This window comes from Heloderma suspectum, chromosome 16 (assembly GCF_057233095.1).
Source record: "Heloderma suspectum isolate Gila_16-S chromosome 16, 16-S_ref, whole genome shotgun sequence".
Classification (NCBI taxonomy): domain Eukaryota; kingdom Metazoa; phylum Chordata; class Lepidosauria; order Squamata; family Helodermatidae; genus Heloderma; species Heloderma suspectum.
In genome coordinates, this window is record NC_139473.1 from 7,164,493 (window position 1) to 7,189,264 (window position 24,772).

The 24,772-nt window shown below is 47.8% G+C and overlaps 1 protein-coding gene across 6 annotated transcripts in view; it reads left to right on the plus strand.

Moving 5' to 3' along the window:
• The window catches only part of USP32 (ubiquitin specific peptidase 32), a 170,020-nt gene that overhangs the window by 103,594 nt on the left and 41,654 nt on the right, over window positions 1-24,772 (plus strand). For 2 of the 6 annotated variants that reach the window (XM_084822773.1, XM_084822768.1), the window contains exons 8-15: window positions 3,491-3,606; window positions 4,117-4,179; window positions 6,871-6,954; window positions 12,581-12,642; window positions 14,079-14,181; window positions 16,540-16,732; window positions 18,090-18,307; window positions 20,582-20,722. In XM_084822773.1, coding sequence (XP_084678899.1) covers window positions 3,491-3,606; window positions 4,117-4,179; window positions 6,871-6,954; window positions 12,581-12,642; window positions 14,079-14,181; window positions 16,540-16,732; window positions 18,090-18,307; window positions 20,582-20,722 — 980 coding nt within the window. The remainder of the gene's footprint in view (window positions 1-3,490; window positions 3,607-4,116; window positions 4,180-6,870; window positions 6,955-12,580; window positions 12,643-14,078; window positions 14,182-16,539; window positions 16,733-18,089; window positions 18,308-20,581; window positions 20,723-24,772) is intronic. The other 4 variants (XM_084822769.1, XM_084822770.1, XM_084822771.1 and 1 more) reach the window with 3 other exon arrangements.

Consider the following 24,772-nt stretch of genomic DNA (forward strand, 5'->3'; position numbering starts at 1 on the left):
CCAGCGAATGTTGGCGATTTGATCTCTAGTTCCTCTGCCTCTTCGAAACCCCGCTTGTACTTCCGGTAGTTCTTGGTTCACATACTGCTGAAGCCTAGCTTCTAGGATTTTGAGCATCACCTTGCTGGCATGTGAAATGAGCACAGTTGTGCGGTAGTTTGAACACTCTTTGGCATTGCCCTTCTTTGGAATTGGAATGTAAACTGACCTTTTCCAGTCTTGTGGCCACTGGTGAGTGTTCCAAATTTGTTGGCATATTGAGTGCAGCACTTTAACAGCATCATCTTTTAGGATTTTAAATAGCTCGGCTGGAATACTGTCATCTCCACTAGCTTTGTTGTTAGTAATGCTTCCTAAGGCCCACTTGACTTCACTCTCTAGGATGTCCAGCTCAAGTTCAGTGACCGCACTCTCATGGCTATCAGGGACATTCAGATCTTTCCTGTATAGTTCTTCTGTGTATTCTTTCCACCTCTTCTTAATCTCATCTGCATCTGTTAGGTCCCTGCCTTCTTTGTCCTTTGTCATGCCCATCTTTGCACAAAACATTCCCTTGAGATCTCCGATTTTCTTGAAGAGATCTCTGATTTTCTTGAAGAGATCTCTAGTCTTTCCCATTCTGTTGTTTTCCTCGATTTCTTTGCACTGTTCATTTAAGAAGGCCTTCTTGTCTCTCGTTGCTCTTCTCTGGAACTCTGCATTCAGTTGGATATATCTTCCCCTTTCTCCCTTGCTTTTCGCTTCCCTTCTTTCCTCAGCTACTTGTAAAGCCTCATCAGACAGCCACTTGGCTTTCTTGCATTTCTTTTTCTTTGGGATGGATTGAGTTGCTGCCTCCTGAACAATGTTACGGACCTCCGTCCATAGTTCCTCAGGCACTCTGTCTATCAGGTCTAATCCCTGAAATCTATTCCTCACCTCCACTGTATATTCATCAGGGATATGATTTAGGTCACACCTGAATGGTTTAGTGGTTTTCCCTACGTTCTTCAATTTCAGCCAAAATTTTGCAACAAGAAGCTCATGATCTGAGCCACAGTCAGCTCCAGGTCTTGTTTTGACTGACTGTATAGAGCTTCTCCATCTTTGGCTGCAAAGGACATAATCCATCTGATTTCGATATTGACCATCTGGTGATGTCCATGTGTAGAGTCGTCTCTTGTGCTGTTGGAAAAGAGTGTTTGCTATGATCAGCATGTTCTCTTGGCAAAACTCTATTAGCCTTTGTCCTGCTTCATTTTGTATGCCAAGGCCATGCCTGCCTGTTATCCCGGTGATTTCTTGACTTCCTACTTTAGCATTCCAGTCCCCTATGATGAAGAGCACATCTTTTTTTGGTGTTAATTCTAGAAGGTGTTGTAGGTCTTCATAGAACCGATCAACCTCAGCTTCTTCGGCATCAGTGGTTGGGGCATAGACTTGAATTACTGTGATGTTGAATGGTTTGCCTTGGATTCGTACTGAGATCATTCTATCGTTTTTGAGATTGTACCCCAGTACTGCTTTTCCCACCCTTTTGTTGACTATGAGCGCTACTCCATTTCTTCTAAGGGATTCTTGCCCACAGTAGTAGATATGATGGTCACCTGAATTAAATTCGCCCATGCCTGTCCATTTGAGTTCGCTGATTCCCAAGAAGGCGATGTTCAGTCTTGCCATCTCATGTTTGACCACCTCCAGCTTACCTTGATTCATTGATCTGACATTCCAGGTTCCTAAACAATATTGTTCTTCACAGCATCGGACTTTCTTTTCACCACCAGACACATCCACAGCTGAGTGTCCTTTCGGCTTTGGCCCAGCCGCTTCACTCTTTCTGGCGCTACTTGGAAATTCCCTCTGCTCTTCCCCAGTAGTATATTGGACACCTTCTGACCTGAGGGGCTCATCTTCCGGCGTCATCTCTTTTAGCCTTGTGATACGTTCCATGGGGTTTTCTTGGCAAGAATGCTGGAGTGGGTTGCCATTTCCTTCTCCAGTGGCCCACATTTTGTCAGAACTCTCTGCCATGACCTGTCCATCTTGGGTGGCCCTGCACGGCATAGCTTATGGCTTCACTGAGTTACGCAAGCCCCTTCGCCACAACAAGGCAGTGATCCATGAAGGGGTTTCCTTATGTACTGTAGTTTTAAACTTAAATTTTATATCGTATTTTATGCTGTATGCTGTGGTTTTAATCGTTGTGACCCTGCCAGAGAACTTCAGCTACTGAGCAGTATAGAAATGTAATAAAACAATACTGGGCTCTGTGTTTGGAAACACCCTGAGGGCCTGGCCGGCGTAAGCCATAAGGCGGGATGTGACTCCTATGAACGAACAGCGAACTCATTCTCCGAGTGTGGATTGCCATGTAGCCAAAGCGGCACAATCCACGCACAAGAGGGGAGGTATCGGCAGGCTTGGGTGCACGCCAAGGTTTGCAGAAGGACCCAAAAAATCCTTAGGGGCAGGGGAAAACCGAGCATGCTCAGTGGGCACAGAATGTGGACTGACTTGAGAGCAGGGAGACTAGGAGGGGGGAGAGATGCCAGATGGGCGATTAATACATCGAATAAATGGAAGCATCCTTTTTTGCTGCAGGTCCCTCCTGTTAAAAGTAATATTGGTGTTCACCCTTCATTGGTGTCCTCCCCCTACCCAGGTGGTCCATACTCTTCTCTTCAGCCCAAGTGTACTGACTTTCCCGTCCATCTCTCTGTTTCTTCTGGAGGCTCCTGGGAAGTGCTTCTGGGAGCTGCAATCTGCAGTGACAGCCCATCTTCTCTTTTTATCTACCCAAAGGGTCTATGCTTAGCAAACAAAAAATCCTAGGTCGTCAGCGTGTGCACACGTTTCTGTGTGCATGTTCATTTCTGTGTGTGTGTGTATTCGTTTGTGTGTGTGTGTGTGCACACGCATGCTTGCATATGTGTGTACGTGCGTGCACGTTTCTGTGAGTGTGTTTGTTGGTGTGTGCTTGTGTTGTTGTTGTTGTTGCTGTTGCTGTTGTTGTTATATTTATATCCTACCCTTTTCCCAATGCTGGGACTCAAGGTGGCTTTACAACATTAAAAACCTGTACCGTTAAAGCATATAAATAGAAATATACAAAAGTTAAAAATATAGTTAAATCAATAATATTAAAATTGTATAAAATTTTAGAATTTAAAAAAACAAACAATGGTATAAACAGATTCATTTGTGTGCATTTCTTTGTGTGCGATTGTGTGTGTTTGTTCATGCGTGCACCTGTTTGTGTGTGTGTTCCCTTGATACCCGTATGTAAGCTTGTCTTCCAAGCTGAGTTGCGTCCATGAGTCATTGAACTCTGTTCCCCCGTCCCCCAGCCCGTGACTGAGACTAAACCGTAACTAAATGGTTTGTGAACCGCCCAGAGAGCTTCGGCTATTGGGCGGTATAGAAATGAAATAAATAAACAAACAAACTCATTCGTGCCATTGCTGCTGGCTAGTTCTAGCTGACAGAATAACCCCACTTTTCCCTCTGTTAGTTTGCTTCAAGGTTTTTGACATTGACCGAGACGGGGTTTTGTCTCGCGTTGAACTCGAAGAGATGGTGGTGGCCCTTTTGGAAGTCTGGAAAGATAATCGTACTGATGACATTCCTGTAAGTTGCATTCAAAGTTGCCCGTCTTTTTAAAACTGACCTTCAGGTGTATGTGTTCTTTAAAGAAAACGTTGAAATACAGTTTGCATATCCAGAATGCCTTTAAAAACACCTGCATCACAGAGAAGAACAAAGTCAGTGTGTGCTGATCCTTCCATAGTTCTGACTTGTGCAGATTGTTTTAAAAAGTGCCTCTTTTACTAATTACGGATTGAACTTTGGTTGCAAATTGATTTCCGGGGTTTGTCAACTGGGAGATTACTCAGAGATGTCATAAAATCGGTAGGAGCCAGACTTATTCATGCTTAGAGTAGACCCATTGAAATCAATGGGACAGGTTAGTGATGGCTAATTTAGATCCCATTGATTCTAGGGGGTCTATGCTGTGCATGACTGAGTCTGGCTCTAACCCAATATTTCTGCTTTTTTGCTTCAAGTGTAAGCTACGGTAATTCTTGTCTTTTAGCTGTGTGAGGGTCACTTGTCTTTTTTTTTCCCCCCTGGCCCAAGGAGTTGCACATGAACCTGCCTGACATTGTTGAAGATGTTCTGAAGGCCCATGACACCACCAAGGTCAGAACCTGCTTCCTCATTTCTCCATGGTTCATTGTATGAATTGTATGCTGTTCAGTCCACGCCATAGTAGCTGCAAGAATTGAAATCGCCAGTTTGTGGAAGGCAGTGGTGGAAGGTTAACCGGGGGGTTAAATTGGATGTGGAAGGTTTTGCTTTATGGTGAAATTGATGCATGCAAGTAAAATACGTAGAAAGAAAGGAAGGGATAAATAAAATCTGGAGATACGACAGTAACTGGAATCAGTTTTGTGATTTTCTGGAATACATGTTTGAATAAAAATGTTTCTTCGATGATTTTTGGTTTTGGAGATACATAAAGCAGATGGATGAATGGATGTAATCATAATTGTGGTATGCAGCTATGGAATGATATATTCGCTATGGAATATTTATTTTTAAAGCAACCTAAAAAAATGCAGTTTACAAAATAAAAAAGGAACTGTTGTTGAAGCTGTGTTTTCATTGTTCAGGTGCATCCACCTAAGCCAGGGATGGGGAGCATGTGGCCCTCTCAATGTTGCTGGACTACAACCCCCATCATTGCCACCCTGCTAGGGTGGATGGGACTTGCAATCCAACAACTGCTAGAGGGCCAAAAGGTGCCCAACCCTGAGCTAAACCCTTGAATGTGAGAACCAAGACCTACTTAGGGAACAATCCTGTGCATGTTCAGCCAGGAAAAAAAGTCCTACAACTCCCAGCATTCCCCAGCCAGCCATGCTGAACATGCATAGGATTGCATCCTCGGTGATTGGAAGCCCCTGAACTCAAAGGCATCTGATCATCCAGCACAGGGCAGCAGGAGCGCTGGAGGCAATCTTTGCCTCTCTGTCCTCCCATCTGCCTTTTTTGCCCATCCAGCAACGGTGCTTCAGAGGGGGAGGGAAGGAGGCTGGAAGAGGCTCAGGATAACTCTGTCCTGGCCTCTCCAGTATCCTCCCCTCCCTGCCCATTGGAACGCCCCCTTTCCCCCCTCTCCGAGGTTGGGCTTCCGACCTCAGAGAGGCAGCCAGCGCAGTTCTCCCCGCTCCGGCTGTGACGGGCCGGGGGTCAGAGCTCCGATCCCCCCTTCGGAGGTCGGAGCACTACCCCCAACCTCTTCCAAACAGTGGTCTGGAGGATTGTGCATGAGCCCTGGACCCTTGGGCTCCCGTCCTGCTCTCTGTAGTGTGCCTTCTCCATTTGTTTCTCGTCTCACTGAATCCTGATTCCCCTGGGAAGCTTACAGTCAGGGATTAAAACGGCAACCCTCCGTGCCAGGGTCTGGATTGAAATTCTCGCTAGCTTCAGTATTGTCGCCTGTTACATTCTAGTTTGTGTAGCTGGCTTGAGGGACAATCAGATAATTTCCTGAATCAACCCCCCCCCCCCCCCAACATTGCATGTTGACATGACAAGGCATACAAACCCTTGGTTGGAAACTAACTTTAACGGGGCGATATTTTGAACTGAGCAAAGGCCCGCAATTTTGGCTCTGCCTGCTGACTCCCACGTAAGCCTGAGGCACTATCAGGTAAAGGACTCGCAAAAGGGCTCTCACGCTGTCCTTCTGCAGTGGCCCCTGTGCACATCAGGGGAGAACTCTGGGAACATTGGAAGCTGCCTGATACTGTGTTGCACTATGGGTCCATCTAGCCCATGGTGGCTGGACTCGATGGCCTTATAGGCCCCTCCCAACCCTGCTATTCTATGATTCTAGCCCAGTATTGTCGACACTGACTGGCAGCAGCGGCTCTCCGGGGTTTCAGGCAGAATTCCTTCCTAGCCCTAGCTGGTGAAGGAATGGTCTCTTGCTTCTTCAGCACTCTTAAAGGGACAAGCAGAACCTCTGGGTTGGTGACTGGCAACCCTAAGGAGTCTTCATTAAGGACTGTTAGATCAAGCATTGAAAAAAGCTCTGGTATTTTATTTTAGAGAATGTAAATAATAAAATCAACCAGGATGGGATAGCTTACTGTGATGTCTGAACACAGGATCCTAGGAACACAGGAAGCTGCCTTACACTGAGTCAGACCCTGGGTCCATCCAGCCTAGTACTGTCGACACGGTCTGGCAGCAGCGGCTCTCCAGGGTTTCCGGCAGGCGTTTTTCCAGCCCTACCTGGAGAAGCCGGGGATCGAACCAGAGATCTTCTGCATGCAAAGCAGCGGCTCTTCCACTGAGCTACGGCCCGTCTAGGAACATAGGAGCTGGCTTGCATTGGCCCATTTAGTTCACTGTTGTTTACTCCAGGGCCGGGCAGACTGCAACTCCCATCCTGGCCGGGTATTATGAGAGTTGCAGTCGAACATGTCTGGGGGGCATCAGGTTAGGGAAGGTTGTGTTAAACCCATGTGAAGCCTGTTCAACTGTCACAGTTTTCCAGTCAAAAGAGCAATTTTGTGGAAGACTTCAATTCCTAATGAAGATTGTCAGGAGCAACTGTGAATCTGAGATCCCTTGGGTGGAAATTGTGACTGCTGCTGCCAGTTTGGAATGGACTTCAAGCCCATTCAGATGTGTAGACGTGCGCCCTTTGATTCTCGGCTCCCTTTGAAAACATTGCCGCCGGTAGCTTTTCTCGATGAAGCGACACATCGCGTCCCTTCCAGCGCTCCATATTTGTGCACATGCGTGTGGCAGACGTGTCGGGCAAACGCTTGGCACAATGCTCACTAATTCCTTTTGCCTCCCTGTTCGTTACTTCAGCTCGGCCACCTCACTCTGGAGGATTACCAGATCTGGAGCGTGAAGAGCGCCCTCGCCAACGAATTCCTGAACCTACTTTTTCAGGTACGTTTCCGGCAGGCTGCAGCCTCCGCCATCTGGCAGCAGTTCAGCGTTGCTTTCCCTACCTGCTTGCTTCCTTTTGCAGTCGCGGAATGCGTCCGCTCTTGTGCCAGGGCGTCCCTGGGTCTGTCTGTCTCTCTTCCCCGGAAGTGTGTGCTTTGCAAGGAGGCCTCTCCTTGCCCGATCGACACCGAGCCTAGTTTGGAGGCGTTCTGGTGTCCTGGGATGCCTTCAAGCACCATCCGTTGAGGGTGGGATTTGAATGGGAGAAGAACGCATTGTGCGAGACATGCGTAGGAACCCAGCGGTGTTCCGTGGCGTAACAGCGGTTGCCTTTTCTGTTAGGACAGGCCTTGTCTTCTAAAGCAGCTTTCCCCAATTTTATTTATTTATTTATGTATTCATTCATTCATTCATTTATTCATTCATTCATTTCATTTCATTTCTATACCGCCCAATAGCCGAAGCTCTCTGGGCGGTTCACAAAAATTAAAACCAAACAACACACAATAAAACAATTTAAAATATATAGAACATTGTCGTGCCTTCCAGGTGTGTTAGACGACAACTCCCACAATCCTTTGACCATGTTGGCTGAGGATAGTGGGAGTTGTCATCCAACCCATCTGGAGGGCACCAGGTTGGGGAGAAGGCTGTTCTAAAGCTTTCCCGGTCATCCCTTTTGGCAAACGTGTCGCACGTCATGTCCGAACTCTGTGGGCGTGCCATTCGAAATGTGCGCTGATGCGTGGATTGCAGGCTCTCTCCCCCACTGCCGCTCAGTTAAGAGGTTGTCATTTTAAAACATACACCTTTCCAGCAACGTTAGTCCTCGAGGCAGCATTAACGACACATAGATTCTCCCCCCCACCAACCCCCCAAAACACACCTTCGTAATGAAATAACAGAGCGAATATAACGTAGAATCTTTAGAGAGCCAGTATGGTGTAGTGGCTAGAGTGTTGGAGTGGGAGCTGGGAGATCCAGGTTCTAGTCCCCACTCAGCCATGGAAGCTCACTGGGGGACTTTGGGCCAGTCACAGACTCTCAGCCCAACCTGCCTCACAGGGTTGTTGTTGTGAGGATAAAATGGAAGAGGAGGGTTATTTATGCCACCTTGGGTTCCTTGCAAGAGGAAAAAGGCAGGATATAAATGCAATAAATAAATAAACCATAAGGCTCTGACCAAAGGCTTCTCTAGATCTGAATCCCTTTCCCCACAGTGTCTCACCAGATGCCTCTTTGGAAGTCAATGAGCAGGGCAGGAAGGCTGTAGCTCTCTACCACTGTTGCTCCCCGGTGACTGCTGTTCTGAGGTACACTTCCTCTGAGCACGGAGGTTTCACCTAGTCATCATGAGTACTGCCCACTGATACATCCCTCTCTCATAATACCAGAATACAGCGGGGTTGTCCCATGGCGCTGTTTAGTGGGAGATTCAGGATGGATAAAAGGAAGGACTTCATACAGTGCAGAGTTCAGCTGTGGAATCTGCTGCCACAAGATGGCTTCCACTTTGGATGGCTTTAAAAGGATATTGGACAAATTCATGGAGGATGAGGCTATCAGTGGATACTAGTCAGGATGGCTACATGCCACCTCCAGGATCAGAGGCAGCATGCCTCTGTACACCAGTTGCTGGGGAACATGGGTGGGTGGGTGGTGCTCTTGCACTCATGTCCTGCTTGTGGGTTTCCTGTGGGCAGCTGGTTGGCCGCTCTGCAAACAGAATGCTGGACTAGAGGGACCCTTGGCCTGATCTAGTACGGCTCTCCTTACGTTCTTATGTTCCATGAGTTTCTCTAATCCCCATGGAAAGCCATTGAAGGGCAGATGTGGCAGCCAATCAATCAGCATAAACATGAGCCCAAACTTAAAATTTAAATACCCTGCCACCCCTAAGTGGGTAAATTAAAAAATGCACACAACCTCACTGCCACTTAAAAGGTAACACTGTATGTGCAAGGGAAAGGTCTTCCAAAGCGTAGGTGTCACCATGGAAAAGATCCAGCCCTCCCTTGGCCATCTACCTTATCTCTAAAATCGGGGGCTCCCAGAGCAGGATATCAGCGGAAGGTTTTAATACACGTCCATCTTCATATGGAAGCAGAGCTTCCTGGATTTTTCATCATACAGTTTGGGCTTTTCAGATCTCATGTTTTAATGCAGCATTTTTAACACAATGTTTTTTAAATGTTTTATTATTCGTCTTTGAGCTTTGGGTAAATTTATTTTATCCTTGTCCAACTTGGGTAAATTTTTGCCCTACTCCTAACAGGTGAGGTTGGGGGAAAAGACTTTCTGCTCTCTCCCCCCCCCCCCCCGGTCAGATCTTGGTGTGATTTTTACACATGCTTCTTTACTGCTTGAAGCCCCCCCCCCCCCCGTGAGTTCTAGTGTAGGCTTGATAAAACTGAAATGCAGCTACTGCCATGTGATATAATGATATTGAAAAGAGGGCTGGCATCAAAATAGCCAGCTGTGTTTTTGTGCTTAGGGAAATCTATCACTTCCTGCCAGCTAATGACGCTTTTTTTTCGTTGTTTCTATTCACAATGCAGAATGCAATTTTTGCTCTGTAGTAACAACTTAAATCCATCTCCTCTACCAACCGGTTAAAAAAAAAAGATGTCCAGCTGGGATTCAAATTGATGGTCTTGAAAATTGCAAAAAGAGAAGATTATAAATCTTCAGATGATCACCTGGCTAGGGGAGTGAAAAACGATGATGTTAGTATCTCAAATTTAGGTCTTGGTAAATAGCCCCAGCTCTTTCATACATATTATCATGCCGTTCAAGTGGACTTCGCCATGTCTCATAGCTGGGTGGGTGGATTAACTCTGCAGATCTGCCCAGTTACAAAGCCTTTTGACAAGGGGTGGAGGAGTGATATTAGCAAGGGAGGAGATATTGGCACAAAATTGGACATAACAAACCTAACAAAGAAATCTGGTAGGATGTCTGAATTGACACAAACCATGGTTTCTGATCAGCTCATAAATCAGAAACTAGGGTTTGTGCTTAACTGTCTTGGCAGGGTGTCTATAATTGCCAACTCCCATCGTTACAAAATTATGCATAGTATGGAGAATGTGGATGGGGAGACATTTTTCTCCTTCTCTCCGAATACTAGGACCCAAAGGGGTCATCCCATGAAGCTGATTGGTGGGAGATTCAAGACAGATTAAAAGGAAGGACATCTTCACACAGCACAGAATTAAACTATGGAATTCACTGCCACAAGATGGAGTGATGGCCACCAATTTGGATGGCTTTAAAAGCGTATTTTAATTTGGATTGGACACATTCCTGAAGGAGATGGTTTCCAATGGCTACTGGTCCTTATGGCTCTATGCTACCTCCAGCATCAGAGGCAGCATGCCTTTGTACACCAGTTGCTGGGGAACATGGGTGGGAGGGTGCTGTTGCACTCGTGTCCTGCTTGTGGATTTCCCGAGGGCAGCTGGTTGGCCACTGTGTGAACAGGATGCCGGACTAGATGGACCTTTGGTCTGATCCAACACAGCTCTTCTTAGGTTCTTCTGTTACGGCCATTGGTCCGCTTTCAGAGTCTTCTGCAATGTGGAGATGGGCATCAGTTTATGAACTGAGTGCTGAGAAGGATAAGAAATGAAAGCAGCTCTAAAACCATGGTTTGCATGCGTGGAAACACAAACGCTGGGTTGGTGGGCTGCCCGAATTAAGTCATCTGGGAGAGGTTCAGTCAGCTTTCAGGGCTTCGACCGCGTGTGTCCGCTCTGCTGCCGTTCATCTTGGGTAGCTGACTGAGGAAGCTGCCTTACACCCAGTCGCACCGTTGGTACATCTAGCCCAGTATTACCTCCTCTGACTGGCAGCAGCTCTCCAGGGTTTCGGAGAGATCTTTCCCTGCCCTGCCTGAACACACCGGGGACCGAGCCTGGGACTTTCTGCACTCTAAGCAGGAGCTTTGATGGCTGAGCTACGTCCCATCCCATAGGGGATGTCCTGAATCTTGCAGTAATGCAGTGGCAGTTGGCCAACGTGAATGTCTCAGCCCAAGTCTTAAATCCCAAATTATATCCCCGAATATAATTCAGGAAGGTTCCAGGAAGGGCTCAGCGTTTTGGCCCTCCACATGACTTGGGAAGGCTGGCAAAGTGGTACAAAAAAGGGCAAAGATGTACTCTGGCCACTACTCTCACTTGGAAGGACGTTTCACATATGTATTTTGAAGACCCGTTAAAAGCTGTATCCCATGTCACGAAGTGGAAGCAAAGTACAGGGGAGGCGTGTGCATTCGCATGCATACAGCCCACTGGGGGAGAGAAGCAGCAGGGGATGGCATGTGGTGTAAGGTATGGCGGTGTTGGGACTTCATGTGTAACAAAGTATAGTACAATTCCCGCCTTTGTTTTTAACGTCATAAAATCTGCCCTTTCCCATTTTTGTCAGGGGTGGGGCTCTTTCTAGATGTAGCAAGGTTTGGAACTTGCCAGATACCCAAACTCTCCAGGGCTTCATCCCAGAAACTTTTTTCCCCCCCACAGTAACTGAGATGGTGGCCTAGAACACGTGAAGTCATAACATGTGCAGAAGCCCCCTTTGCTCACCACCGCGTAGCCTCGACCAGCTTTGGCCATTCTGGGATTAGGGATCAGTTTAGACCCATCACCTATCACAGCTTTGCCCTCCAGATGATTTGGACTTCACCTCCCATCAGCCCCAGCCAGCATGGCCAGTGGTCAGGAATGCTGGGAGTTGTAGTTCAAATCATCTGGAGTGCACCAGGTTGGGGGAAGGCTGATGTATCATTTCAGAAATTAAGGGTTTGGGTGGATAGGGGTACAAAAACAACCCAACAACCTCCACCAGACCTTGCCCAGTTGCTAGCAGGGCTCCCCAGGCAGAAACTGTCTGTCTGTCTGTCTCTCCTAAATTATACTATATGCAGTACATCCACACCTAAGGCACTACCTCTTCCATTCAGGTGTGCAGAGGAAAAGGCCAAGAGAGAAAGTCTCTTTAGCAGGAAGGACCAGCACATGTAAACGGAGCCCTGATTTGCAGGGGCCTTTTCCCAACCAGAAATGGGTAGGAGTCTCAGGCCTGAGGACAGCAAACTATGAGCTCATTCACACAGAATGGTAACAAATCATGGGTTAATTAACCCACAATTTGCCATGGCACATCCTGTACGTTTTGCATATACCGCTGCCAATTGGAGGTTGCTACATGACGTCCAAACGCAGACGCTACAGGTAATTGTAACTAATTGTAGGTTAACTGGGTTGTTTAACCCACAATTAACCTATGGTGTCTGGGTCCGTTGTCACGTAGCACTGTTGGTCTGATTGGAGGTTGCATATGCAAAATGGTGGCGGAACACGCCTGACATGCATGGCAGCAAATCGTGGGTTAATGACTGCACAATTTGCTGCCATTACATGTGAACCCAGTCAGTGGGGTGTGGGTGTGTATGCAAGGTCATCCAACACGTTCGTCAAGATCCACAAATCTGGCCTTGCCCCTTGAACGTAATATGTATTTGAGCATTTGTGGTGATACTGTATGTGACAATTAACTGGTTTGGTAATGAGTCACTCCTGTAATGTGCCGGTCTTTTTTCTTTCTTTCGCCTTTTCTCTAGGTGTGCCATATCGTCTTAGGTTTAAGACCTGCCACTCCAGAAGAGGAAGGACAAATCATTAGGTAGGCTTCACCCTCCTCCCACCAGATTTTTTCTCGGGACCCTTTGGATAAGATCCCCAGCTTCAGGGCAAGGAATGAGGCCATGTGATCTTCAGTGGGGTGGCAACGGTGGCCTGCTGTTCCATACGTTCTCCAAACCCCTCAACACAAACGAGAGCTCAGAAGAAGGGACGTGTGCTCTGGGCAATCTCTTTGCCCCTGGCAAGTGGATTTGTAGACAGTGACTCCTAGTCAGAGCAAAGAGGGAGAGATTTACCTTCTGTTGCCAGCCCCCAGCCCCTTTCTGTGTATATGGTGATTGCACCCGAACAAGCCAGGATTTATTTATTTTTTTAAAAAACACCTTCATCCTGATTCAAGCTACGGGGGATAGAATTGAACCTCTTGATACATTGTAATTGAGATGACTGAATTGCAATAAATCAGCAGTTTCAATTCTGTCACCTATGGTGATAGACTTCTAGATAGAATTCTATTCAGTTCTATCACCAGGACACAGGCTTAAAAAAAAATGTACATGTGTTAATTAGTTCACCAATGCCAGGATGTGTGTTATCGCTCATCAACTGTTTTGTGAATAACCACTGGCAGTAATGCAATTATCACGTTCTGTACTTCCTGCGCTTTATTTCCTTCTGACCCACTGTTGACAATCCCTTTGCCCCCCTCAACCGTGTGTGTGTGTGTGCGTGTATGTTACTCAGGATAACACTTCATGCATTTGAAAGTGTTGGCATAATAAATTTTATTCGTCTTTAAGGTGCCACAGGTCTCTTTCTTGGTTTTGCTGCAACAGGCTTAACGCAGCTGCTCCTCTGGAAATGGTTACCTTACAGTAAGGGTGTGCAGACTTGAGGTCTGCAGGATCTCCTTTGTTTTTGTTTTTACTAGAACCTTGAGATCCACCAGGCAGAGCCTGGTGCAAAAGACGTACACTGAGATTTTTGTTTTTTTTAAACGAGCTCAGGAATTTGGAGGATCAGAACGGAACAGAGCTCATGGTCCTTCCACACAAAAACCCACTCCTGGTTACCCTCAGGCTTTCGTCATGTCAGCGGTATAATTTGGGGCAGGTGGTGAGCAGTTTTGTTGTTGCTTTTGTTAGACCATCGAGAGTCAGAAATCCTTGCTGATCTACTGCAAAATCACCCCAGGAACCACCAGTACATTCCGATCTGCCTTCTGCCCAGCCTTGCCTTACAAGGTTATTTTAGGGATTATAACTGGATCAGCCTTCCCCAATCTGATGCTCTCCAGATGGGATGGGATTTGGAGTCCAACGCATCCGGAGGGCTCCAGGTTGAGGGAAGGCTGAACTGGATAATGCATATGTAGCATCTTATATGCTTGACAGCTCTATGCATATGTGAAGTATTATTATTATTATGAAATATTGTACTGATCTATTTTTTGTGTGTGTTTTTTCTTGGGCTTAGGGGCTGGTTAGAACGAGAAAGTAGGTACGGCCTTCAACCGGGGCACAACTGGTTTCTTATTGCAATGCAGTGGTGGCAGCAGTGGAAAGAATATGTCAAATATGTAAGTCACATACAGGGGCGGGGAAGGGAGATCGTTGAATCAATAGCTGATGAGTAAATAGGGAGGGAGAAAGAGCAGGCAATTAAAGTGGTCCCCGCATCCATTAGGAGAAGACCGGTTGTTTTCCAAAACCACCAACCTGTCCTGTCAGACATCTTGCTCTGAAGTCCCATTAAGCTCCCAGACCCATTTCTTGGTATTTTCTTTTTCTGCCCTGTTTGTTGCTTTTTCTAGAGCTCTTTGCATGAAAACATCTTGCCAATGCTCCACTGCCTTCTGTTTCATCTTGCAGTCTCTACTCTTAAGAGAGCAGCTTTGTAGAGAGCCAGTGTGGTGTAGCGGTTAGAACGTTAGACTGGGACTTGGGAGACCCGGGTTCTAGTCCCCACTTGGCCATGAAGCTCACTGGATGACCTTGGGGCAGTCACTGACTCTCAGACTAACCTACCTCACAGGGTTGTTGTGAGGATAACATGGAGAGGAGGTGGACTGTGTAAGCCGCCTTGGGTTCCTTGCAAGAGGAAAAAAGGTGGGGAATAATAATAATAATAATAATAATAATAATATAGTTGTGGATTACAGCTTTGTAGTACAAGCCTTGAAATTTGGTTTTTCAAGTGTTTATTTATAAATCAAAATGAAGCGGGATGAGAAGTAGAAGGGATAAACGAAGATGATCTTTTTGATTTGCATGTATTTAAGTATGAATGTAGGAGATAAAACACCCATCTTTTCTGCAAGGCTTTAGCAGACTTGACAAAGTGTGTTTGAATTAAAACTGAGGTGGGTCTGTCCCCGCTGAAGTTCCTGTTAGAACCTTGAGAATCTCAACATTTGTTTTCTTAAAATGTGAGGCTTCTAGTCCTCATGACTGTAGCTGAGAAATAGGGTGCATGCCTTTGTGTGTGTGTGAGATTGCAGGTTGAACATTTCCGGTTAGGATTGCTAGTCCACCTGGCTCAGTATCGTCTGCACCGATGCGGCCCCCTGCTGCCTTGCAAAATTTGGTGGTGCAAAACAGTTTGTTTTTTAAGGGGATAAAATGGCATGCGTAGCACTACGGAGCACCAAAAGGCTCAAATGTAGCTTACAAGTCAGCTAAATTTGAGCTTTCTGGTCCTTTGGTGCTTTTTCCTTTAAAAAAAAGGGGGGGGGAATTCAGGCCGCCCCTCAGACTGTGGCCCGCCAGGGGTAGGAGGGGTTCCGGAGGGCGAAAACGGCCCATAGATCTCCCAAAGTTGCCCACCTTTAGTGGCTCTTAGTGGCAGTGGCTCAAGTGACCCAGGTGGGACTTGAACCCACCATCCCCAGCTCCAGGAGCAGACGCCTCGTCCGTTAGGCTACCAGGCCTGCCAGTGAAGCAGTCCCGAGCCCTGAAACAAGGGCTGCAGTATGGAGTGTGGTCTTAGCCTCCCCTTGCTGCAGAAGGTCAGGCGAAAGGGGGTGTGCGTTTGGTGCTGGGACGCGCCCCCCTGTGTCGCTGGCATGTCTCCTGATGTCCCTGCTGCCACCTCTGGGCCTGGCGGGTGGCAGAGGTGTAGGAGCTGCAGGTGTTCATGGGAAAGAACCAGCATCTGATGCCATCACCAGAGAAAATGTGGGTGCCAGTAAGGAAGCGTGGCCCTTCATCCATGGAGGTCTCCACTGGAGGGGGATCTAGAAAATCCTCCTTGGGTCCGTCCAGGGAGAGGCTCTTCCGTCTCTCTCAGGGTCCTCAGCATTGCAGGTTCCTTCCTCTGCTGTCGATACCAGGACACTGAGGTCAGGAAATGCTTCCCTGCCTTCCCACCTCTGGTCTAGCAGCCTTCAATGGGGAGATTCAATGAAAGAATAAATCTACCTTTATCTTGTTAAGGCTTTCTCCATTATCATGAGGGCTAGCAACTTGAATCCACTCCCCCATTGAAAATGGGTTCTTTTGGAAGCCGGTGGATGTGCTGAATACTGGAACGGCCAGTTGATCAAAACATGTAGCATGTACCAAACCTCCTGGGTAGCTATGCTGGGTGGTATAGAATTTTAGTAAATTCCTAAATAAACCCCCCACCTCTGAGTGAAACGTGCTTCATTGATGAGCTTCCTCCGGGCTTTGAAAACCTGGCTGTTCAGGTGGGCATTTTGGGTAGGTTAGGGTTTTTTTTTTTAGAGTAATGTTGTTTTGTTCAGTTGATTTGTTGTATGCTGTGTTGTTATTTGTATTGTACGCTGCCTAGAGTGGCTGGGTAGCTGGCCAGATGGGCATGGGTGGCTGATAAATCTTAATAATGATAATGATGATGGCTGTTGGAAGTCCTAGTGTCTTGTCTCTGCCACAGCCCTGCCCTGCCATTCAGTCCCTTCTTTCTCTACCCATTTTAGGACACTAGCCCTGTTGTGATAGAGCCTTCACCTGTCTCAAACGGAGGTAAGAATTCACTCCCGGGTCCTGCAGCCCGTACGTCAGAGCAGGGAGAAGACAAAGCAGGCGGTTTAAATTACTTCCGTGCCACAGAAGAAAAGTGTTCAGATAACATTTCTACCGCATCAGAAGCCTCAGAGACCGCTAGCAGCAGTAAGCATTTGACAACGACAACACCATCCCATCTTGTTTTCAAGGAGGATTGGATCTAGATTGGGCGTTTCGAGGGTTGCTGAGGCAGGAAGAACATGAGACTAACAAAATAGACTGCTAGATGCAGGCATCGAGAGGGCAAGCAAAGCAATAAGGAAGAATGTAATGCCATTGTCAGGGGAAGGAAGGATATGTAGTTATTTCAGGGAGCATATACTTCATTTTAGCTAGAGTTAAGTGACGGGGACTAGGGTCTTGTGCCAAGGGCTTCACAGAGAAGGTGGGCTTCACAGAGGGGTTTGAAGGAAGAGGGTGATGCTACTTACTAACACTCTGTCATGCTCTTAACGTTCTGTCACACTCCTACCTCACACAGAGAGAGAATCCAGGGTGGGGCTATGCAGATGAGGAGGTAGAGCTATGCAAATGAATGGCTGGCTCCCTTCCCCGCGCCTGTTTTGTCTCACCAAATTCCACATGGCGAAATCAGGCTGCGATATGGCACCTCAGTAGAAAGGGAGCCAAATCTGTCCCTCGTCTCAGACCCTGCGTTCCCCCAGCAGCTGCTGGCAGAATTCGTCTGTAGTGGTATAGTGGCGAGAGTGCTGGACTGGAAGTTGGGAGATCCGGGTTCTAGTCCCCATTCGGCCATGGAAGTTCACTGGGTGACTTTGGGCCAGTCACAGACTCTCAGCCCAACCCACCTCACAGGGTTGTTGTTGTGAGGATAAAATGGAGAGGAGGAGGAGGAGAATGTAAGCCGCCTTGGGTTCCTTAAAGAGGAAAAAAGGTGGGATAGAACTGTCATAAATAAATAAACTCCTTTATTTTCTCCCCTTATAAATGAATGGCTGCCATTCATCCCTGTGGAAACAGATAAAGTTCTCTACATGGGAATAAGGTACCAGTGGAGGGGGGATCTTTTCTTCCTCTCCCCTCGCCCTCCGAGTGGGTAGCCATGTGTATCTGTTCCCACCCTGCTTCATAGAGTCTTGCACAGACCTGTGCCTTTATGCACTGTCTGTGGGCTATGATGTGTATTTCACTAGTTTCAGATAAACCTCATATTCATGCAGCAAAGGAAGGACAATATAGAGGCACTGCTGCTGAACTGTGCTTGAATTACAAGAATTCCCAGCCTTTGCTTTATAAAAATGCACCATCACTTTGTAGAGGCCTCCTTGAAAGCAGGAGGGACAACATAATTCGGGATTTTTAAAAAAAAGAGTCTTCAAAAAGCCATGATCCCCTGTAATCTGCCACTCCGCATTTCAAACGGTCATCTTAGCTTGCATCTTGCCTGTTGCTCACAATCTGGGCGGGCTGGTTGCTGACGGTCATGCCCTTTCCTCTGCAGTCGTAAGGTTTCTCTCGGTTCCGTGTCCGTCTCCCCATCCAGATTTTCTTCACGCCACCACACCAAGTGCCGAGATGTGTTTTGCTCGGCAGCTCAACTCTTCCGACAACAACAATCAGTGCCTGCTTGCATCTAATGGGAATATATTACTGCACCTCAATCCACAGCGGCCCGGAGCAATAGATAACCAGCCGCTCGTAACGCAAGACCCGATGAAGGTAAGCATGTTGTGAAATGACAGGAGAAGGACCACACACACGGACACAGTCGGTCGTTTCCATGGTCACAAAGCCTGGGTTATTTATTTAAAACGCTTATATACCGCCCTTCATCACGTGAGATCCCAGGGCAGTGTACAATATAAATAATTATTTGAAATCCCAATACAGTGCAATTAAGCTTCATATCCAAGAGCCGTAATAAAAATCTACATTTAAAATTCCAGTTATGATTTCAGTTACAAAGGCAGACTGAAAAGATACAGCCTAACCCAGCACCGACAAGATTGTTAGCTATGCATCAGGCGTACCGTTTTAAGGGGGGCATTCCAAACCCATGGCGCTACCCACAGAGAAAGCCGTTTGTAATTGCATAGCACACTTCCATACAGAAGGCGCTTGGACTTGGGCGGGTGGGCAGAAGGCAGGTCTCCAGATGTTTTGGACTTCAACGCCCAGAATCCCTTGCCAGCATGGCCAAAGGTCACGAATGCTGGAAGTCAAAGTCCAAAAGGTTTGGAGATCTACTTTCAGTCCACCCCATCTTAAGAGATGGGCAGGCTGGTGTGGGAAGAGGTGCTCTTTCAGGTTTCGGGCTCTCAAGATGTTTAGAGTTTTAAAGGTTAGTGTTAGCTCCTTGAATTTGGCTCAGAAGTGAATAGGCAGCCATTACAGTTCTTTTCAAATTGGAGGGATATGAACCATCCTAGCAGGACCAGTTAAAATTCTGGCTGACAGTTCCTGCACTATTTGGAGCTTCCGAGTCATCTTCAAGGGCAGCCCTACATATAATGCATTACAGTAGTCCAGCTGGGAAGTTACCAGAGCATGGATGCACTGTGTTTACTGTTGGCATTACTGAACGTTTAGGATTTTGTTTATTTCAAGCTTTGCACATCCCGTTGTATGCCTGCTGTGGGTTCGCAACTTGTGGGCCTGCCTTGCTACTCAAGCCCAGAACTGTGGCTACCAGTACCTCGTTTGACCCCACGCAATTGAGGTGCTACAGCTGAGGCACCATTGAGAGAGGGCTTTTTCACTGCCCCCCCCGCCCCCATTCCGGAATGCTCTCTGAAGGGGAACGTCCCTGGGACCCACACTGCTATCTTTTTGGTGCCAAGCTAAGACTTCGCTGTTCTCCCAGGCGTTTTGAGTCTTTTAAAGTCCTTTTAAATATGTTTGTGTGTTTGTATTATTTTAGTCCCTGCAATGTGCTTTTTCCTATTATACCTGATATGGTGTTTTGCACCGTGTTGGCACATCTGTTTGTTTTACATTGTTGGTTTTACTGCCATTTTATCTGTATTATTATTGTGTTGTAAAATGGCTAGAGAAATCTGTTTTGTGAGGCGTCTAACACTTTTAAGGGACAATAAATGAATGCCTCGGCCTTGCAGCAACCAAAACACACTTCAGTACCTCCTGTCCCTGCAGAAAAGGGGAAAGCTGGGAGCTCTCTGGTCTGGCCGCTCTTGAGGCGCTCCGGCAGCCAAGGAACCCCCATCTTTCCCTTGAAGTTTGGAGACAGGGCAGGGGTGGGGATCTCCGTGCAGCCACCAGGATGATCCCAACCCACCTCTGCACCTCCAAGGTTGGAAGAAAGGCTTGGTCCATTGTACCACAAGATGTAGTGATGGCTGCCAAATTGGGTGGGTGACTTTAAAAGGGGGTTAGAGACATTACTAGAGGAGGAGAAGGCTATCAATGGCTACTAGTCCTGATGGCTCTGTGCTGCCTCTGGTACCAGAGGCAGCATGCCTATGTGCACCAGTTGCTGGGGAACATGGGCGGGAGGGTGCTGTTGCACTCATGTGCTGCTTGTGGGTTTCCTGTGGGCAGCTGGTTGGCTGCTCTGTGAACAGAATGCTGGACTAGATGGACCTTTGGCCAGATCCAGCAGGGCTCTTCTTATGTTCTTACAGGTTAGATTTGCCAGGACGGGCCCATATGTCAAGGATGGGCAACAATAGGCCACTGGATGTTTTTGGCCTACAGCTCCCACAGTTCCTCACCATTAGTTATGCTGGCTAGGGCTGGTGGGAGTTGTAGGCCAAAACGTCTGGAGGGCCCCAAGTTGCCCAGCCCTGCACTACACGGAAGCCTAATGATGGTGGCAGATGTTACGTGACATGGGATCCTCTTCCAAATGTTGCTCAGCCTACTAAGAAAGGTTCCAATAATCCTTTTGAGTTGAGGTTTTGGCTTCCTTTTAGGACTGGCAACTTCGAGGTGCCCATGATCTGATGCTAACCCTGCTCCCTTTTCTTTTTGAAGGCTCCGTCCTTGACTCTGGAAGGTGGTCGACTCAAACAATCTCCCCTGTTAATTCAGGGGAGGAATTATGAAATTGTCCCAGAACCGGTGTGGAGGGCTCTTTACCACTGGTACGGTGCAAACCTGTCTTTACCGAGACCAGTAAGTACTGAAAGGGGATGCTATCCTGAGGTCCCTTCTCTTAACCTGGGTCAGGTGCTTGGATCTATGAATGGCCAGCTGTTCTTAGCATCTCTGTTCACCGATGAAACTCTCGTCAGTCCCTTGATGTTAAAAGGGCTGAAGGAAGACAGCACATCTTTGCCAAAGATACATCTTCAACATTTAATATATTTTTTTAAAACCCTCCTACGCTTGTAAAAAGCAATTTAATAATCAGATGTTGCAGTCTGATAGTCCCCAGTTAAGTCAGCGCTGAGAAAAGTGAGATGTATTTGGCTGACTTCAGTTTAATGGGGGGGAAATTAAGCTTTTTATCGTTCAGGGGTATCTCGAGTCTGCGATGATCACCCTCCCAGTGTACGTTTCTCACGTGTATTTCCCCGTCGGTTTGTGTAGTTTTTTAATTCGTACCCCCAGGAGGTGTTGAGTTAAAAGGAACACTGAATGGTTAACGCCTCCTTCGCTCTTGGCAGGCAACGACTGCATCAACACAAAGCAGCTGTTGTGGTGCTCTAGAATAGAATCGAATTGAATCGAATCGAATCATAGGGTGGGAAGGGGTCTGCAAGACCCTCGAGTCCAACCCCTGCTCAGTGCAGGAAGCCTGATTCCCAGGCAGTCTCCCATCCAAGCACTAACCAGGGCTGACCCTGCTTAGCTTCCGAGATCAGACGAGATCTTTGCTCGACATCATAGAATCATAGGGTGGGAAGGGGCCTGCAAGACCCTCGAGTCCAACCCCCTGCTCAGTGCAGGAAGCCTGGTTCCCAGGCGCTCCCATCCAAGTACTAACCAGGGCTGACCCTGCTTAGCTTCCGAGATCAGACGAGATCTTTGCTCGACATCATAGAATCATAGGGTGGGAAGGGGCCTGCAAGACCCTCGAGTCCAACCCCTGCGCACTGGAGGAAGCCTGATTCCCAGGCAGTCTCCCATCCAAGCACTAACCAGGGCTGGCCCTGCTTCACTTCCAAGATCAGACGAGATCGGGCGCATCCAGCCCTTCTTGCTGAATGTGAGTTTTTAACCAATGCAGTTTTTTTTTTTTAAAAGCCAGCAGGGGGTTGTGTGCCACGTTAGGCTAACAGCTTATTTGGCACAACCTTCCGTGGATTAGCATCCGCTTTTGTCAGAGGCGCAAAGCGTCCTCCCCTGTTGGCAGACAAAAATAGACCAGGAGCAGGTGTCGAACTTCTTCCAGCCTGAGGGCCACATCCCATTTCAGAAAAGCCCAGTGGTGGGCGTGGCCAAAGGCAAAAGGGGGCGGGCCAAGATACCCCAAAATACCAACATATTTTAGATTAAAGCTATTGCTGCCACTAACTTGAGCCTTAGAAGAGGCATTTTGACCTTCTAGAAGGGGGAGGAAGTTATGCAAAAGCTGGGAAACCACCTGATTGGTGGTCAGGGTAGAAAGGGGGTGGGACTAGAGAAAGGGGTGGGGCATCTGGGGAACCCCAGAGGGCTGGATTTGGGGGTAGACACACATACGTATAGAAGAGGGGATAGTCAACTGTGGGGTCAAAGTCTCATGAAATCTACGTCCATGTGAACTTCTTCCATACACAATCATAGAACCATAGGGTGGGAAGGGGCCTCCAAGACCCTCGAGTCCAACCCCCTGCTCAGTGCAGGAAGCCTGATTCCCAGGCGGTCTCCCATCCAAGTACTAACCAGGGCTGACCCTGCTTGGCTTCTGAGTTCAGACAAGATTGGGCACATCCAGCCCTTTGCTCACATTGAGTCTTGTTAATCTTTAAGGTGACACATGACGCTTTGCTGGTTTTTCTGCCCTAGACTTTGTCCTGGGCTCATTCCCACCTCCCCCCCTTCACTTTAATGGGGCTTAGACTCAAAATATGCTTCCTTTTTAAAAGTGGGAGGGGTTAAAACACACCATAGAACAGCCTTCCCACCTAGCACTCTCTAGATGTTTTGGACTTCAACTCCCATCTGCCCCCTGCCTGTGTGGCCAGGAATGCTGGGAGTTGTAGTCCAAAATGCCTGGAGGGCACCAGGTTGTGGAAGTCTGGTGCAGAGGAATTGATACTTGCATGGCAGGAGAATACATGGGAGTATGAAGGGGCCCTCGTTAGAAGGTTTACATACCCTTTGGGCATCAGTTATGGCCCCAAATTTGAAGGGGGGTAATGTTTATATCCCACTCTTCCACAAGAAGCTAGCCAACACATAGGCCCAAGTTCACACATAACGCTAAACCATAGTTCAGCGCTGTGTGCATGAGCAGCAGTGAACCTTGGACCAGCACGTTCCTCCCTCTCCTCTCTGTCAGGAGCTGCCTCTTCCATTAGCCAATTCAAGACACAGACGACGAGGATACTTTCCAAGGCTTTATTCCGTTATAACTTAATGACTCTTTCAGATGCTAGTCAACAGCGACTAAGCAAGGAACTGCACTGGGGTAGTTAGCAGAGTAGCCTAAGCTCCAGGTAAGGCAGTTAGTCCCCGTTTGAAGGAGAAGAGCGAGAAGACTCTGAACTTATGGGCTAGGGAGAGGTCCTCCCTCTTACCCATGGGTCCTCGGGACGCAACCGTTGTTTTAGCGCCAAGCGGACAGAGCTCCTCCTCTTGGCGCCCTCCATCTGGCGCCGCTCCCTGCGTCGGCGCTGAGCGTCCAGCAAGGCCCCCTCCCCTGCTCTCGCTGCCAGGGTCACTGTCTATCCCAGGAATGCCGGCAGGAGGAGTCTCTCCCTGCCGCTGCGCCTGTGAGCGATGAGCGGGCTCCTCTCCCACGGGTTGTTGCTCTTCCTCAGAATCAGAGCTGCTCTAGGGCTCTCTGGGCTCAGTTCCAACCCTGACACTCTCCTCCCGGCAAGGAGATCAGAGGCACCTGCTTCCTGTTTTAAACTCACCATGGTTTATTGTTGCATCCGACAAGGTTAGTTTAAACAGTGGTTTGTCCAAACAACTTAGGATCCAAACCCTGGTTGCTTGGACAAATCATAGTCTAAACTAAGCAGAGTTCCCGGTCTGGACATAACTAACTAGTTGCTGTGGACCTGGAAGTGGATGCTCTCAGTTTTCTCCTCACAGGCATGCTCTGGGGGAGTCTGGGGCCCACAGCTGCCTGTGCACAAAGCGCTAAGCTGTGGTTTAACGTCGTGTGCAGACTAGGCCGTGGCTTCTTCAGGGAGCGGGAAAGCCAGGGAGCTGGTTTTCTGCCTGGTTGAGGTACCTGTGTATTGGTGCAGCCCAGTTTGCTGGTTTTTTTTTTCGTTTCTCCTATACACAATGATGTGTTCTTTGGTACGATAAAGATTGCTTCTGGTGGAAGCGATCTGACGTTTTGACTCCTTGCTCCGACAAGTTCTTAAACCTACCGATCTATGGCGCTGGCTACCTGGAACACTGGATACCTTTTGCTGCTGTTGAGAAATGGCTGGATTGTTCCCTCATTTGGTATTTGTTTTGGTTGAATCGCACATCAATATGTGACGGCTTCAGAGGTTTTGCAGAAACCCGCCAGCCATCCTTGAACGTGGTCTTCATTGGATCCTGCGGACTTTGAGATCTATTTTGTGGCTTGGCAGGAATCAAATAAACCAGTCCCACCCACCCATCCACCCCTGTTTGGATGCTCTCAGACTTTGCTAGCTGGCAGTTGCAGTCCAGCGTAGTCGGAGGGTACGGATTAAACAGTCCCGTACATTAGATCCTTGTATCTCGTAAAAAGTTTACTGTTCTAACCTTCTACCTTCAATACTTGATGTTTGTCTCTGGCAGTGGTATTTTTTGCCTTTGTAAAACTCACTGTGGCTCACTGCTGTGGCAGCCCCCCCCCCCGCCCCCCAATCAGCAGCCGAGCTCAGAACCAGGCACCCGATCTTGTGCCAGCTTTTTAGAACAAGGAGTAATAATTTCCTCAACTGGATTTCAGGTTGTTCTTTTTCATGGTGGCGTAAAAAAAGTTGTGTGTTTTTTTTAACCAACAGCTGGACGGCGTTCAGCTGCTTTCGAAGAGATGGGTGCAGGCAGCCTGGGGAAGCGTTGTTGCTGGCTGTTTAAACT